Source organism: Canis aureus, chromosome 38 (assembly GCF_053574225.1).
Source record: "Canis aureus isolate CA01 chromosome 38, VMU_Caureus_v.1.0, whole genome shotgun sequence".
NCBI classification, from domain to species: domain Eukaryota; kingdom Metazoa; phylum Chordata; class Mammalia; order Carnivora; family Canidae; genus Canis; species Canis aureus.
Genome location: NC_135648.1, coordinates 17,126,319 through 17,143,717, shown reverse-complemented (window position 1 = coordinate 17,143,717; position 17,399 = coordinate 17,126,319). Strand labels below are relative to the sequence as shown.

The window sequence follows — 17,399 nt, the reverse complement described above, 5'->3', positions numbered from 1 at the left end:
AGAGGGGCACCCGATTTAGGTGCTTGTCCTGAGTTTAGAAGACGAATATCGTCTCCATCAAATGCCCTCAGCCCCAATGACTGACATTGACTGTTGGCTGCAGGAATTTCCCCAAGCATGGGCAGAAACTGGGGGAATTGGGCTGGCGTGGCACCGACCAGCCATATACATAGAACTAAAGCCGGGGGCAGACCCCGTCAGGGTCCGCCAATACCCCATGCCTCTCATCTCCCTAACCCAGACTGGGACCCCCCTCTGCATGACTGTCAAGAAATTTTGGCACAGGTGCACAGAATCAGAGATCTCCAGGACCAGCCACTGCAGAATGCGGATGCCACCTGGTACACTGATGGCAGCATTCACTGAGAAGGAATCGGATATGCGGGGGCAGCTGTAACCATGGAAACAGAGACCCAATCCGGGGGCACCGACCCTGCTGGACACCGCCAACTATACTGATGCTGATTTACACTGGATCAAACGCTTGCCTATGACCCAGTGTTTCGTGGCTGGGGGAGGGCCGCAGACCCCAGCATCATCCTGCCAGAGGAACTAGGACGGCCAGTCCTATCCAAAATGTGTCAGAGTACTCATATGGGAACAAGGAAGATGGAAGACCTCATACGACATGCAAAGATCACTATTAAAGACTCTCGAGCAAAGATGGAGCAGATTGTGGTGAGCTGCCACGCATGCCAGTTAACTAATGCCACCACCCATGGATCTAACCCGGCTCCGAGGGGACCGCCCAGGAGCCTACTGGGAAGTGGACTTCACTGAGGTAAAACCTGGAAAATACGGATACAGGTATTTACTAGTGTTTGTAGATACTTTTTCAGGATGGACAGAGGCATTTCCCACCAAACATGAAACGGCACAGACTGTGACCAAGAAACTGCTGGAAGACGTCTTACCGAGGTATGGTTTTCTTGTTAGGATTGGATCAGACAATGGACCAGGATTCGTCTCTAAGGTAACACGGGGAGTGGCACTAGTACTTGGGGCAGATTGGAAATTACACTGTGCATATAGGCCCCAGAGCTCAGGACAGGTAGAGGATGAACAGAACATTAAAGGAGCCCTTAACTGAATTAGCCCTGGAGACTGGCGGGGACTGGGTGACTCTCCTCCCCTCCATCCTATATAGGGCGAGGAATTCCCCATTTAAGATGGGACTGACTCCCTACGAGATCATGTTTGGTCTTCCTCCACCTATTATCCCCAATTTAAAACCTGAGGTGCTTGCTGAGTTTGATGATCACCAACTTGTTTTCTCCCTCCAAATGTCACAACGAACCCATGAGCAGGTGTGGCCTAAGATGAGGGCCCTCTATGAGACTGGGCCACCCCCGGACTCCCATTGATATCGGCCAGGTGACTGGGTGTAGGTGCAGAGATACCAACACCAAACACTTCAACCTCACTGGAAGGGACCCTACATTGTGATCCTGACCACTCCCACTGCTCTCAAGGTCGACGAGATTACTCCCTGGGTCCTCAACACCCACGTCTGGCCAGCTGACCCACAGGCCATTCTCAAGCACTTTGTTCCAGAATGGAAAAGCCAACCAGACAAGGACAATCCCCTAAAGCTAAGACTGTGCGGTTCTCACTTATTTCCCACCTCCAAGACTCCCTAGTCTGAGGTTGTCTTTCAAAATAGAAGATTAGACTTAGTCTTCTTACAACAAAGGGTGTGTGTGGGGGGGGTGGTTATGTGCTGCCTTGAATGTAGGATGCTGCTTCTTCACTGGAATGTAAATGGGAGAGAGAACAGCAACAAGGTTGGTTCGAATCCTGGTTTAATCATTCCCCCTGGCTCACTCTGAGAGCGACCTGGACCCATGATTGGGTCCTTCCTTAGGTTCTCTGAGAGGGGGAAATGTGGAAGCTGAGAAAATTGAGGCCATTCCACTTTAAGTTTAGTGTTAGCACAAGTACAGCCATCCTAGGCCCCTGTGAATAAGAGCTGAACTTTACCTTACTTCAGTTACAGGAAGAAAACAGCTTACAGCTTAATGTCCTAGAAAGCCCCATATTAGAATAAGAACAGAGCCCAAGCCAAGGGCAGGAAGCCCCTATTAGAATAAGAACAGTGCTCAATGCCCTTGAAAGCCCCATATCAGAATGTAAACAGAACTTGAGAAATTCCTCCACCCCTTCTGGAGGTCCCCTAGACCAGCTCTTAAAACTCAGCTGAAACCCACCTCGGGGTCCAAGTCCCTGCTCCCCTGTGTCGGGTATACTTGGACCCAAGCTTGAGCTTGTAGATAAACCCTCGTGTGTTTGCAAAAAAAAAAATAAAATAAAATAAAAAAAAAATTACCGGTATATACATTTATCAAATCTCTTCTGTTTATGAAATTAAGATCTGTACGTCTCACATATATAAACTTGATTTCATTAATAAAATCAAATTCATTTTGTGTAGCCTTAGAGTATGGGTATAGCTGAAGTACTAGAAAAATTCAATGATTCCATAAAGAACTCATAAGCCATAATCACTGGTCAACACTGGTCAATAGTTCCTTAAGAGGACTCCATGTTTGATGATGTACATCCTCCCACATGTAGGCCTAATTGGGAGAACCTGAAACAGGGATGTGGCAGCCAGGGAAGAGAAAGAAAGGATGTAATTTTAGGGACTCTGTAAAGGAAAAACTCCTCTGTGTTTCTCTCCTACTCTCAATACTTCATTTCTGACATCTCTGTGATCAGATGTGTGTGGGTTTTTCCCTACTACCAAGCAATTCTCCAGTTTTCTGGACACCAACTAGGTGTCTTACAATTTAGTTCTGACATTTCCTGCCTGGAAATAGTGTCAGATCCCACAAGTTAAAGACTCAGTCCCACAAGCCTGTCTCCTCCCACTACCACTTCAGATGCTAATCAAAAGTACTAGTCATTGCCTGTACTTCTGACCAACTGGTTATAAATCAGAGATTTCCTATGATCTTCTTCCTCATATTCAATTAATTTGCTAGAGTGGCTCACAGGACTCAGGAAAATAATTACTTATTAGACTACTGGCTTATTATAACAGGATATAACTCAAAAATAGCTAGTAGAAGACATGGATAGGGTAAGATATGGGGGCAGGAGTGCAGGGCTTCTGTTCCCTTTCCAGGCACACCACCTTCCTAACACCTCTACATGTTCAGTCTTAAAAGAAAATTTTCCACAGACAATTTACTGATCTAGTAAGCTTCTATTCAGCAATTCATGAATCAAGTAGCATCCAATCTAGCACAGAGAAAAGAGGTCCAAAGAGCTATGTACAAAGCAAGAGAGTTTTATAGATTAAAGTGAACAAGAACAAGGAAGTTAATACTGGGCATTTGCTGATTTGTTAAAGCAAGGTTACTTTCTTTATATGAAGCAAAGGGAAGTCTTGGAGCTGGGTCAGGGAAACTGTCCTGAGTATGCACGCACTGAAGCACTGATTAGTTGACCTAGGGCTTCTTCTTGGAGAGCTAAGCACAGAAACTTAGGTACATTTTGGTGTGCTGATATGAATTTAGCGTGAGTGACTCCATCTTGGGTCTAATCTGCTTACTTTCACTTTACCAACCCCAAAGCTTCCCAAATCCCCTCCTTTTGAGTTTTTATGGAGGTTTCATGACAAAGGTATGATTGACTAAATCTTTAGTCACTGATGATTGATGCAATCTCCAGCCACTCTCCCCTTCCCAGATATCTAGTGAAGGTGGAATGGGGCTGAAATTTCTAGCACTCTACTCATAGACTGGTAGCCTTGGCAACCAGTCTCCATCTTTAGGGACTTTCCAAGAGTTAACAATTAACTCTGGTATTGTTGAAGGGGATTGTTATGAATAACAAAAGAAAATTTTCTTTCTCCTATCTCTTAGTAAATTTCAAGGGTTTTAGGATTTCTATCCCAGAAATAGAGATGGAGACCAAATACATATTTCTTAATAAAAATTACAATACACAGACTCCAACAAGTTGGATTGCCAGGAAAGACCTTAAATATCTCAGTAACGATCCACTAGTGTCTTTTTATGTAAAAAGGCATAACCAATCTGCATACATTTTTGGCTAACTTTTCATTCAGGTATCTTGTTATTTATCTTTTTCTGGACAAGAGATTTTTAACTCTGATCACAATTTAAAATCATCCAAGGATCTTTAAAGACATACCAAAAATGCAAGACTACCCTGGAACAATTAATCAAAATCTACAAGAGTTAAGTTTGAGAACTGGTATCTTTCAAAGGACCACCCTCTCCTGCCAAATGTACTAGCATTATGGCTTTGAATGTTTATCTGATATCATATCCCTTTTCCTCCATTCTCTGTACACAGATTTGTTCTACCTCTGACTTCTGCCATTCTGTCAGTTTGTTGATAATTATGTACTTAGGTTCTAGCTTTTGCAGACCTGGGCAATTGTAGCCCATTTGTCTCTAATTATTGAGTCTTCATATCTGCTGGTCTTATTCTGCCTACATCCAGCTAACTAGAATCACTGAGGCTATTATTGCTGGTGGTTTCCTGGTTTGAAACCTGCTGATTCTATGGAAAACAAGCTCTTTGAATGTTAAAGCTGTCTGGAAAACCACAGTCAAATATTTTATCTCATCCTATTTCTGATTATATTTACCCTATGCTCCTTGAACACTAGAAATAATGTGGAGAAAAAGTACCATGGTCATTATGCTGAAAATATGTTTGGGAAATTAAGGGGAGAAATAGTTTTCTGCTTCTAACTTGTAACGTGGGTCCAAATTAGCTTTAAAATCACCTGCCAACATTCATTAAGCCAAAAGCATATTTGAAAGAGTCGGCTGAATGGAAACGTTGGTTGAAGTGCCAAATCTATTCTTTTTTTAATACTGTTTAGGCTAGTTACACAGTAACTGCTTTAGGAGTGCTTGTTGTTATTGTTGTTGTTGTTGTTGTTGTTGTTGTTTTGGTTGTTTTTGTTTTAATAGCACTGGTTCTAAGAGTTTACCAAAACCTTCTCTTACATCTTAACTTTTTAAATAGGTACTTGGCATCCTAGCATTGCATTAGGTACATAATTCTCTGAATTAAATGAGAATAGTTTTCTTTGGTGGTACTATAACTCAGGAGGAGGAATTCTAGATTGTGGTGGGAAGTCACATTTGTCACCTGGAAGTGGAAAGGACCTGCCAGTTCATGAAGAGGGGTTTTGTTGAACACAAGATAAAACTGTGCCAAAGTTCAGTTTTCCTTTCACTCATGGCAATGCAGGCATAAACATCTTAAAGTAATTATGTGAATTGACAAGTACTCATTCTTAATTCAATGTAAACAGTTGATAAGATTGAGTTAATACTGAGATACAATCTGTTTGGATGATTTCCCACCTGCTTAGGAATCAAAAGGCCATAAGGAATGGAATGAAACAAGAAGTTTGTTTGGCATATCCATGTGTCCTTCTCTTCATTGTCAATGCCACCTAAAACAAATCTGATTTATTCAGGTTTGAATCTGCATTCCCAGCACTATTTGCATTGGGAAAATATAATTTGCATGTCACCATCTGTGAAGAAAGATTATTAAACAATAAAGGATTAAGAGATAAACAGCAAAGCCTTGTAGCAATACGTTGAGTCCAAAATTTAAATGCTGAGAATCTAAAAGATTTGTTTAAGGGCTTTTGAATTGTTTTAGGGTGCTGACTCTGTTCTTGGAATTGAAAGAAGTATAAAAATATGTAAAAATGCCTTGTTGTTAGATTATCAATCCAGGAGTTTTTTTATTAATATAGTCATATTTTAAGTTTTAATTTATGCTACATCAATTTGGTTTCCTCCCTCACTTACTGTAAATATTATGAAATTCAATATATTTTATATGAGACAATTTATAACCTCTATAATGCCTAAAAATAAACTGTATCTCCAATTAACATTTATCATCGAAGCCAATCATTTGTCTCTGGGTAATATTTACAGTTGAAACAATAAACATCAAGGTCATTAATTTTGTTCCTTTTTAAATTTTGTTTTCAAAGTTAATAATTTGTTTACCTATACATCAGTTTCACTTTGAAGAAAACCATTTATAAAAGAAAAACATTTTTTATGTTTCAGACTTGTATTAGGATTTCACAGACAGTCTTATACCACTGGTATACTATTACTGACCCCCAAGATACTTATGTTAGGTAAACTTTCCTGAGATGGTATTTCTAGGCAAAGCAGAGGGAGGTATTTTAGAAATAAAAAAACTTATTTTGCCACCACGATCTGTGAATAGAGAGCTACTGGCTCTAAACAAAATATGATTCCAGATTTTTAAAGTAAGCTCAGTAAAAGTCATTCTTTGTAATGAAAATTGATGAAAAATCAACATAAAATGAGTAAGATAAAAATGACAACAAAAATCAATTTGATAAGTGTTATGCTTATGCACAGAAAGTCTCTGCCAGTTCTCAAAAATGAGTCAAAACATAACGGATAGAAGTTAACTGGTGACTACAAAATGTCAAAATCATATTGAGGTAAGACTTGAGTTACATTAGAATCTAGAAAAAAGGAAAACAGAAGATTGAGAGACTACTCATTGGTGTTCTTTAATTGGGGTGTGACAGATTTTGCTAATCACAACTCCACACTGTAGGAATATCCTTGAAATAGAGAAGGATAATTCATCAGCTAATATTCCTTTATAACTTATATTGTGATACAATGCATTTTCTGGGTTGATTTTCTCTCCTAATTTTATAATTACTAAACAAGAGGGGATGCTGAATATCTCTGACAGATGCTTCTTTCTTTCTTTCTTTCTTTCTTTCTTTCTTTCTTTCTTTCTTTTCTTTCTTTCTCACGAGCAGACATTTCTCCAAAGACATATAAATGCCCAACAGACACATGAAAAAATGGACTACTACTCAAACGTAAAAAAAAAAAAAAATTAAAATAAAATTAAAAAAAAGGAAATCTTGCTATTTGCAATGATGTGGATGGAACTAGAGGATATTATACTAAGCAAATTAAGTCAATTAGAGAAAGACAATTATCACATGTTCTCACTCATATGTGGAATTTAAGAAATAAAATAGAGGATCATAGAGGAAGAGAAGAAAAAATAAAACAAGATGAAATCAGAGAAGGAGACAAACTATAAGAAACCTTTAATCATAGGAAACAAACTGAGCATTGCTGGAGGGGAGGAAAGAGGGGATAGAATAATTGGGTGATGAACATTAAGGAGGGTATGTGATGTAATGAGTAGTGGGTATTATACAAGGCTGATGAATCACTAACCTCTATCTCTGAAACCAACAATACATTATATGTTAATTAATTGGATTTAAATAAAATTTAGAAAAAGAATAGACGTCTCATACTACAAAGCAGTAATATAGAAGTTGGGAAAATAGTCACAAAAAGAGTGACAAAGACATAAAAGAGAATATCAAATAATGTAAAACAGGAGTTGACAGGACTGGTGATGGAGATATGCTAAGTTGGATAGCCTTTCTTAAGGTATTGTTTTTTGGTTGTTGTTTTTTTTAATACTTATTTATTTATTTATTTTAGAGGGGGTAGGGGCAGGAGAAGAGGGAGAGAGAGAATCTCAAGGAGACTCTTTACCTAACACAGAGCCCAATGTGGGGCTCAATCTCATGGCCCTGAGATCATGACCCTGAGATTATGAGCTGAGCCGAAACCAAGAGTCTAACACACTTAACTGACTGCGCCATCCAAGTGCCCTATTTATTAAAGTATTCTTGACAGGTCTTCAAGGACCATGGATCAAGTTGCTTTAACAACAGGGAGGAAAGGGATCCCTGGGTGGCGCAGCGGTTTGGCTCCTGCCTTTGGCCCAGGGCGCGATCCTGGAGACCCGGGATCAAATCCCACATCAGGCTCCTGGTACATGGAGCCTGCTTCTCCCTCTGCCTATGTCTCTGCCTCTCTCTCTCTCTCTGTGTGACTATCATAAATAAATAAAAATTTAAAAAAAAAAAAACAGGGAGAAAAAAAATTAAGAGTTGTATCTAACTTTCACAAAGGATGTTCATCAAGATATTCAAGTGCCATACAGTTTGAAGTATATAGTCAGAGAAGGGAGTGATCAACATGGACTTATTCTAGATTCTAGTTTTTACTAGGATAGGAACTGAAAAAGATTCTAAATAGATTATCATTATAAGAACTTTTCTTTAAAACACAGAATACATTTTTTTAAGCCAAAAAAAAAAGAGTACAATTGGTTAAACTGTAAAAAAATCTTGGGACCCATGGAGAAAAGAATGGTAGACTGGAATGTTGGTCTTTTATGTGACTATACTTCACAACTAGTCTTGCAAATATTGCTTCTTGTGTCATCCGTCCCAGGGAGAAAACCTAGTGTGACATCATGTTCTGAATCACAAATTAAGGAGGTTTTTGAAGTGTTATCTTAATAATAAGATATTCTCAATACTTTTACAGTATGTTCTCTTAAACATTATAGTTAAGGTCAAATGGCTTCATTACAAATTAAGGGTTGGTTTTATTTTCCATATTGATCATATTTTGCTAAAAACAAAACACTTCACTCTCTTTTATGTTTACATTATTGCAAAAAAAAACAGGCTTAAGAAAACACTTTTATGTTTGTAGTGCTTAATAGTACTTTCAGAGGAAGTACGCATAACATTAATATCTGTTCAGAAATCTTTGTGGATATAGACACTGAATGTTGGGTCATGTATAGGTAATTATTCTTAGGCTGTTACAGGAATTATACCTAAGTGAAATGATTAAATAATGGAAGGATAAGACAGCAACAAAAACATACCATGTATATAGTACATGATGGATACATTAGGATGGATTGCTACTTATGTTTTTAGGTACTAGGAAAAGGATGTAAGGATAGGATGTAAACATACATGTGTACATATTGTAATGTGTTCAAGAAATATAGCATTGAGATATGTGGTTGGCTTAGGGTAGAATATTTGACACATCAGTGTATGCTAGGTGACTTGAGAACCTGGTTTTTGAACTGAAAACATCTACACTGAAGTTGAGTTTATCTCCTGACTGGAGAGAAGCTATACATCAATGTCATACCATTTCCTTCAAAGAATCACTATCATTTTAAGTCAGAAAGAGATTTTTAGACAAAAATCTATGCCTATTGATGATTAATGATATTATGTTATCAAATACATTTCTGTGATACTCAAGATGTTACTATATAATGCGAACATACAGATCTTTAAAATATGTTTACTATTACTAGCCAAGTTCAGTCATGTATTGGATATGTTAAATCCCAGTAGTCATGAAATGTTGATCAGCAAACCAAGTCTCCAGATGAAATCTCTTATGGAAATTCAGTACCTAGAACATGAAAATATGAAAGTGAACTTCTTGAAATGTTACATAGACTAGGAACACCAATTACAATATTTTTCTGATCTCCACCTCTCTTTTTTTTTTTAGGGGAACTCCCACTCTCCTAATTATCTGTTAACCACAGTTTTAAAATTATTATTATTTTTTGCCATTGCACAACATTATTTTTATTCAAGCTTTTATTTAAATTCCAGCAGTTAGCATACAGTGTAATATTACTTTCAGGTGTAGAATTAACGGATTCATCACTTACATACAAAAACTTATTACTGGTGCACTCCTTAATCCTCAACACCTATTTAACCCATCTTCCTTCTGGTAACCCTCAGTTTGTTCTCTATAATTAAGAGTATGTTATTTGGTTTACCACTCTTTTTTCCCCCCTTTATATTTGTTTGTCTGTTATATCTATATATAATAGATATTTGGGCTCTTTCCATGATATGTCTATTGTTGATAATGCTGCTATAAACATCAGGGTGTGTGTATCCTGTTGAATTAGTATTTCTATATTCTTTATGTAAATACCCAGTAGTACAATTTGCTGGATCATAGGGTAGTTCTATTTTAACTTTTTAAGGAACCTACATACTGTTCTCTGGAGTGGCTGCACAGTTTGCATTCCCTCCAACAGTGTAAGAGGGTTGGTTCCTCTTTCTCTGCATCCTTGCAAATATGCGTTGTTTCTTGTGTTGTTAATTTTAGCCATTCTGACTGATGTGAGGTGATATCTCATGTACTTTTGATTTGTATTTACCTGATGATGGGTGATGTTGAGGATCTCTTCATGTGTCTGATAGCCATCTGTATGTTTTCCTTGAAAAAAATGTCTATTCATATCTTCTGCCCATTTTTAAACTAGATTATTTGGTTTGGGGCATTGAGTTTTATAACACCTTTATATTTCTTGGATACTAACCCATTATCAGATATGTCATTTATAAATATTTTCTCCCATTTCAAAAGCTGCCTTTTAGTTTTGTTGATTAGTTCCTTTACTGTGCAGAAGCTTTTATTTTTATGAGGTCCCAATGGTTTATATCTGCTTTATTTTCCTTGCCTCTGGAAACATGGTTAGTAAGAAGATGCTACTGCTAATATCAAAGAGGTTACTGCCCATCTTATCCTCTAGGATTTTAGATCTTTAATCCATTTTTAATTTATTTCTGTGTCCAGTGTAAGAAAATGGTCTAGTTTCACTCTTTTGCATGTTGCTACCCAGTTTTCCCGACACTACTGGTTGAAGAGATTGGCTGTTTTTCTTTCCTGCTACAGTGAAGCTTATAGTCATGGTTCATTTCTGGGTTTTCTACTCTGTTCCATTGATCTATGTATTTGTTTTTGTACCAGTACCATACTGTCTCAATCGCTACAGCTTTGTAATGTAACTTGAAGTCTGGAATTGTGATGTCTCCCGCTTTGCTTTTCTCTTTCAAGATTGCTTTGGCTATTTGAGGTCTTTTGTGGTTCAATAGGAAGTTTAGGATTGCTTGTGAAAAATGCTGTTGGTATTTTGATAAGGATTGCATTTGGTGTCCATTAGCATGATAATTGTTTTTCCATACCCTCATTTTCAACCTGCAGGTGTCCTTAAATCCAAAATGAGTCTCTTGTAGGCAGCATATAGATGAGTCTTGTTTCTTTATCCATTGTCACCTTATCTGTGTCTTTTGATTGGAGCATTTACATTCAGAGTTACTATCGATAGATATGTATTTATGATAATTTTATTACTTGTTTTGTCATTGTTTCTTGAGATTTTCTCTGTTCTTTTCTTATCTTTGTCACTTTTTCTTTCTTTCTATTCACAGAGCCTCCTTTAATATTTCTTGATGGCTAAGTGGTCACAAATACCTTTAATTTTTGTTTATCCGGAATCTCTTTATCTCTCCTTCTATTGTGAATGATAGCCTTCCCAGAGTATTTTTGGCTGCAGATTTTCCCCATTCAGTACATTGAATACATCATGCCACTCTCTTTTGGCTTGTGAAGTTTCTGTGGCTTGATCTGTGGCTAGCCTCATGTGTCTTCCTTGTAAATTAGGGATTTCTTTTGTCTTACTGCTTTTAGGATTTTTTCTTTATCATTATGTTTTGCAAATTTAATTCAGTAAGTCTTGGTGTTGTCCTGCTTTTGTTGATTTTGATGGGAATTCTCTGTGCCTCCTGGATCTGCATGTCTGTTTCCTTCCCCAGATTAGGGAAGTTTTCAGCTATGATTTCCTCAAATTTTCTACCCCTTTTTATCTCACTTCTCTTCTGAGACTCTTATAATAAGAATGTTACTATATTTGATCACTGAGTTCCCTAAGTCTATTTTCATGTTCCATAATTTTTCTTTCTCTCATGTTAGCTTCATTATTTTCCATTATTTTATCTTCTATATCACTTATGCATTCCTCTGATTCTTTCATCTTTGTGTTCATTGTATTCAGTCTGTTTTGATCAGTTACTGCATTTTTCATTTCTGATTCTTTTTAACTCTTCTGTCTCTATGGTAAGAACCTCCATGAAGTCTTTTCTCAAGCCCAGCTAGTATCCTTTTAATTGTTGCTTTAAATCCATCAGGGGATACCTGGGTGGCTCAGTTAGTTAAATGTCTGCCTTTGGCTCAGACCATGATCCCAGGGTCCTGGGATTGAGCTCCACATTGGGCTCCCTGCTCAGGGGAGAGTCTGCTTGTCCCTCTCCCTCTGTCCCTACTGCCTGCTTGTGCTCTCTCTCAAATAAATAAATAAAATCTTTGAAAAATAAAAATAAGATATATTCTCCATCGTGCATATTATTTATATCTGTTTCACTTAGGTCTCTGGCCAGGACCTTATTTTATTGTTTCATTTGGGATGAATTCCTCAGTCTTGGCATTTTGTCTAGGTCTCTTCTTCTGTATGTTGAAAAGCCTGTTATGTTTCCTGCTCCTGAACATAATAGCTTTATGAAGAAGAGGTCATATATGTCCAGGGCCTGGTGCTTCAGGGTGTGTCCCTAGTGTATGCTGTGTGCACTGGGTTGTTGTGTTTTGGCTGCTCTATCCTTCAGGTCAGTTATCTGCAGAGGCTTTCCTTGCCTGCAGTGGGCAGTGTTTGGGCTTTGGCCAGAGTGTGGCAAGTTTTAACTAAGTGTGCTCTGGTCTGCTTGTTAAATGGAAACTTGTTGCGACCCAGAATAGTTGGAGGCAACTATATGAAAAAGACCCGAAGTCTCACTGAATTTTAATTGGGGGGGGGACAGGAGGACCGGAGACTCAGACTCAGACTCAAACCAGAATTGGACTCAGACCCTGAGGCTTTGTCTCCTCCAGTTTTTATTAAGAGAGCTAGCAGATTGACTATAGGAATGATCAACTTTGGGAAGCAGAGAAAAACATGTTAAGTTCAAAAGGTAAAGGAATAGGCTATTGACTCAAGGAGGGGGGAGCAGAGGAGCTGTATTTGGAGACCAATGTGGTCAAGAGTCAGTGTGCCAACTCAGGACCTCACATATCCCCAGTGTGCTGAGGACTATAAGATTCAGTTCTCAGATAAGCTATGCAGCTGGTTTCCCACAGAACCTGACGCTCTTTCCACTAGAAATGAAGCCTTGCAGAACTCTCTGGTTGGTAGATGTGGTGTGGGCGGGGGGGGGGGGTTCTGTTGGTGTGAAGTGGCCCACTGTGCTGCAATTGAGGCAAACTTTACTGAGAAGAGCTGTACCAGCAGAGTGCAGAGGTGTGGGACCTGATATAAGCAGGTTAGGCAGCCAGTGTTGGACTTGTGCTTTTTTACAAAATAAATAAATAAATAAATAAATAAATAAATAAATTTATATGAAGTCATGGGGGAGGGAAATGGTACTAGTCATCTCCTTTGTCCACAGAGAGGAGTTTCTATGCTTGCTGCTCTCAGGGAAGCACTCCAAGAAAAGTGAATAATTATTATATATATATATATATATCTATATATATATATATAATAATCTTCCCCGGAGTGTCCCAGGTGCTTTTCAGACAGCTGTTTTCATGCTATCGCCTTGGGGTTTTTGCCTGCATTCTCTGTGGGCAGTGCAGTGCCTTCTGGGCTCTATCCCAGTCAAGCCTACTGATTTTTAGAATACCAGGCTTTAGGAACATAGTGTGGGTAAAAGCTTGCACTGGTCTTCTGGGGAAGGATCTTGCCCCACTGGGACTAATGCAGGTTTGACCAGATGTGCAAGAGTGCCAAGGCATAGGACTTGGAGCAAGCAGGATAGACAAGCAGTGTTTGGGTTAGCTACCTTCAGCAGGTGGCTCTCCATTTATGCTGAGGGGTGGGGTAGGGAATGGCATCCTCAGGCTCATTTGTCCCCTGAGAGGTATGTCTGAACACTACCTCTCATGGACACATTCCAGGATGAGCAAATAATCTCCCCATTCTGTGTCCAAGGTGCTCTTCAGATTGTACTGTCTGCCCCCCATGTTATTTGCCTGGCTTCAGAATAGGGTAGCACCCTCACACCTCTATCCCAGCTAAGTCTGACAACCATTATAACTTCAGTCTTCAAGCCAGGCTGGTTGGAAAAGCTCATAAAAATCAGTCCCTCTTGTTCTCATGTGTTCCCTTGTGTACTCCTCTGTCACCTTTCTCTGCTACTAGGGCTCCCTCCTCTCCACAGCACCCGCAATCTGTTTCTCTCCAAAACACATCTCTACACTTTCTACCTTCCTCAATGTGACCTCTTCTCTCCCTTTACTTGTGAAGTTTGTTTGGTCAGTCCTCAGGTTAGTTTCTTGGATATTCAGAATGATTTGGTAGTTATCAAGTTGTGTTTGTGGGATGAGATGAACCTTTGGTCCTCCTACTATGCTGCCATCTTAGCTCTTTTTCTAGTTTTAAAATTATTGATTAGAACTCAGTGACAATCTGACATACAAGTCTGATAATAATAGTGTTGGGTCAACTACAGGCATTTTGGAAAGTTTTGAACCTGTCACCAATAGCCAAGGAAGTTTCTTATTGACAGGATGATGAAGTTAATAAAATATCAGGTAAAATTCAAACCAGATATTTGATGTAGGTCTTACAACCAAATATATGGTTTCCTTAGACTAAAAAAAAAATGCTATATACATAGTTTGGTGTTCTTTATACTATCTTTGCAAGCTTTTAGTTAAAACACACTCTTCAAGTTCTAATATTCTAAATTATTTTATAGCAACTTGATAGTCACAGCACTATGCATATATTTGCTGACTAATAAAGTTAAGAATTATAGATGGCATAGATCCCATTTTGGTTATAGAAGCAAGCATCTTTCCAGTGTAGTCAATGGGAGCCATCACTCGTGTTGGAAGTTTAAAATAATATAATATATAAATATAAAATACAGAAATTATATAACATACTTGATATAATACCCTTGGCTTATTTTTTTTTCTTTCTTTAGGTTAAGGTATTCTCTTATTTAATAAAGGATAATGATTAAATCTATTGCCAAGGATGTCTGGCCTAAATTTCCATTATAATAGTAATAACAAACTGTTTATAGGACTCTATCCTAAGGAGAGAGGCAATAAGTCAAAATTCCTGGTGAAAACCACTAAGCTCAGCAAGAAGGAGAGGAAGGCAAGTAGGTTTGAATTTCTTTTAAAGGTTTTTGCTAGCTTTATTGAGAAATAATTAATAAATAACAGTATGTAAGTTTAAGATATTACAATTCTGCACTCAATTTCCAGTGTTGGGGAAGAGTATATTTTCCAAAGAATTTTTGGACACCAGCTGGTTATTTTATAATTCAACTTGATTCTGATAGTATCTACTGAAAGATAGTGTCAAATTCCACAGGTTAAAGATTCAGTCCTACAAGATTTCCCTCTCTACCACTTCAAGTTCCAATTGTAATCCATAAGTTATCACCTGTGTTTCTGACCAACCAGTTATAAATTGGGAATTCCAACGACTCACTTCCTAGAGCAGCTCACAATGCTTATAAACGTTTTACTCACTGGATTACCAGTTTATTACAAAGGAAATAACTCAGAAATAGCCAGATAGAACAGATGCATAAGGCAAGATATTGGGAAAAGATATAGAGCTTCCATATCTTCTCCTGGCATACTACTCTCCAGGAATCTCCAAGTGTTCACCAACCTAGAAACTCTCTGAACTCCATCCTTTTGGGTTTTTATGGATGTTCATTACATGGGCATGACTTATTAAATCATTGGTCATTGGCAATTGACTCAACTTCCAGCACTTCTCCCCTCCCAGCGATTAGGGGAGTGGGACAGAAAGTTCCAAGTCTTTAATCACATGGTTAGGTCTCCTGACAACCAGTTCCATTCTTGGGTTACTTATGGTGCTTTCCCAGAGTCATTATATTAACATAACAAAAAACATCATTATGCCTCTCATCCCTTAGGAAAATGCAAGATTTTAGAAGCTCTGTGGCAGAAACAAGGACAAAAACCAAACATATATTTCTTATTATAAATCACAGTATTACAGGTAGATGATGTGATGACTTAATACACATATAGATTGCAAAATGTTTGCCATAATAAGGTTACTTAACATATTCTTCATTTCACATAATTATCATTTTGTTGTTGTTATGGTGAGAACATTAAAACTCTATTCTTATAGCAACTTTCAAGAAACAGAGCAGGATTGTTAGGTAGAGTTACTGTGTTGAAAATTATATTCCCAGAACTTATTCATCTTATAACTGAAAGTTTGTACATTTTGACTAACATCTCCCCATTTCTCCCACCCCTCAGCTCCTGACAACCACCATTCTACTTTCTGCTTCTACAATTTTGATTTTTTTAGAGTCCATTTATAAGTGAGATTATATGGTATTTCCTTCCCTCTGACTTCTCTCACTTAGCATAATGTCGTCAAACTCCATCTATGTTGATACAAATGGCAGGATTTTCTTCTTTTTTATGGCTGAACAACATTCCTGTGTGTGTGTGTGTGTGTGTGTGTGTGTGTGTGTGTGTGTGAATCTCACATTTTTCTTTATCCATTTATCTATTCATAGATACTTCTATTGCTATCATATATCTTGGCGACTGGGAATAATGCTGCAATGAGCATGGAAGTGCAGATATCTTTTCAAAACAGTGATTTCATATTCCTCAAATATATAACCCAAAGTGGGATTGCTGGATCATATGGTAGTTCTATTTTTAATTGTTGAGGACCCTCCATACGTATTCCATAATGGCATTACCGATTTCTGTTCCCATCAACAAGGAATTAGGGCTTCCTTCCCATCATATTCTACCCAGCATTTGTTACCTTTTTTTTTTTTTTTAATAACAGCCATTCTAACATGTATGAGATGAAATCTCATTGCAGTTTTGATTTGCAGTTCCCTATGATTCAAGTCCTCTGCCCATTTTTTAATCTGACTGATTTTTGCTATTGAGTTTTAGGAGTTCCTTATATATTTTGGATTTTAACCATTTATTGGATATATTTTCAATATGTTAGATATGTTTGAATATATTTTATCCCATTCAGGAGGTTGCCTTTCATTTTTTTTGATTGTTTCTTTTGCTTTGCAGAAGCTATGGTTTGATGTAGTCCTGCTTGTTGATTTTCTTGTTGCTGTCGTTTGTGCTTTTTGTGTCATATACACAAAATTATTGTTCGAGAACTATATCAGAGTTTTTTCCTTTATTTTCTTCAAAAAACTTTAGTTTCAAGTTTTACATTTAAGTCTTTAATCAGTTTTGGGTTAATTTTGTGAGTGATGTAAGTTAGGGTTCCAACCTCATTTTTTGGCATGTGAATTTCTAGTTTTCCTAACATCATTTGTTGAAGACATAATTATCTTTCCCCATTGAATACTCTTGGCTTCCTTTTTAATTTTTGTTGACCATGTACATGTGGGTTTATTTCTGACCTTTGATTCTGTTCTATTGGTCTATGTTTTGGATTTTATGTAAGTACTTTACGTTTTGATTACTATAGCTTTGCAATATAGTTTGGATACTGGAAGTGTGATGCCTCCAATTTTGTCCTTAGGATTTCTCCAGCTAATTAGGGTCTTTAATGGTTCTATATGAATGTTAGTATTCCTTTCTATT

At 37.8% G+C, this 17,399-nt stretch overlaps 1 protein-coding gene across 50 annotated transcripts in view; it reads right to left on the bottom strand.

The window, feature by feature from the left end:
* Positions 1–17,399, bottom strand: part of LOC144307378 (uncharacterized) — a 132,765-nt gene that overhangs the window by 72,908 nt on the left and 42,458 nt on the right. For 14 of the 50 annotated variants that reach the window (XM_077887183.1, XM_077887184.1, XM_077887172.1 and 11 more), the window contains one exon: positions 9,202–9,332. The exons of 30 other annotated variants lie outside the window; for them this stretch is intronic. Coding sequence is in view for 10 of the 20 variants with exons in the window: in XM_077887168.1 (XP_077743294.1) it covers positions 9,258–9,332 (75 nt within the window). In the remaining 10 variants the exon portion in view is untranslated. The remainder of the gene's footprint in view (positions 1–9,201; positions 9,333–17,399) is intronic. 6 more of the 50 variants (XR_013374266.1, XM_077887171.1, XM_077887159.1 and 3 more) reach the window with 1 other exon arrangement.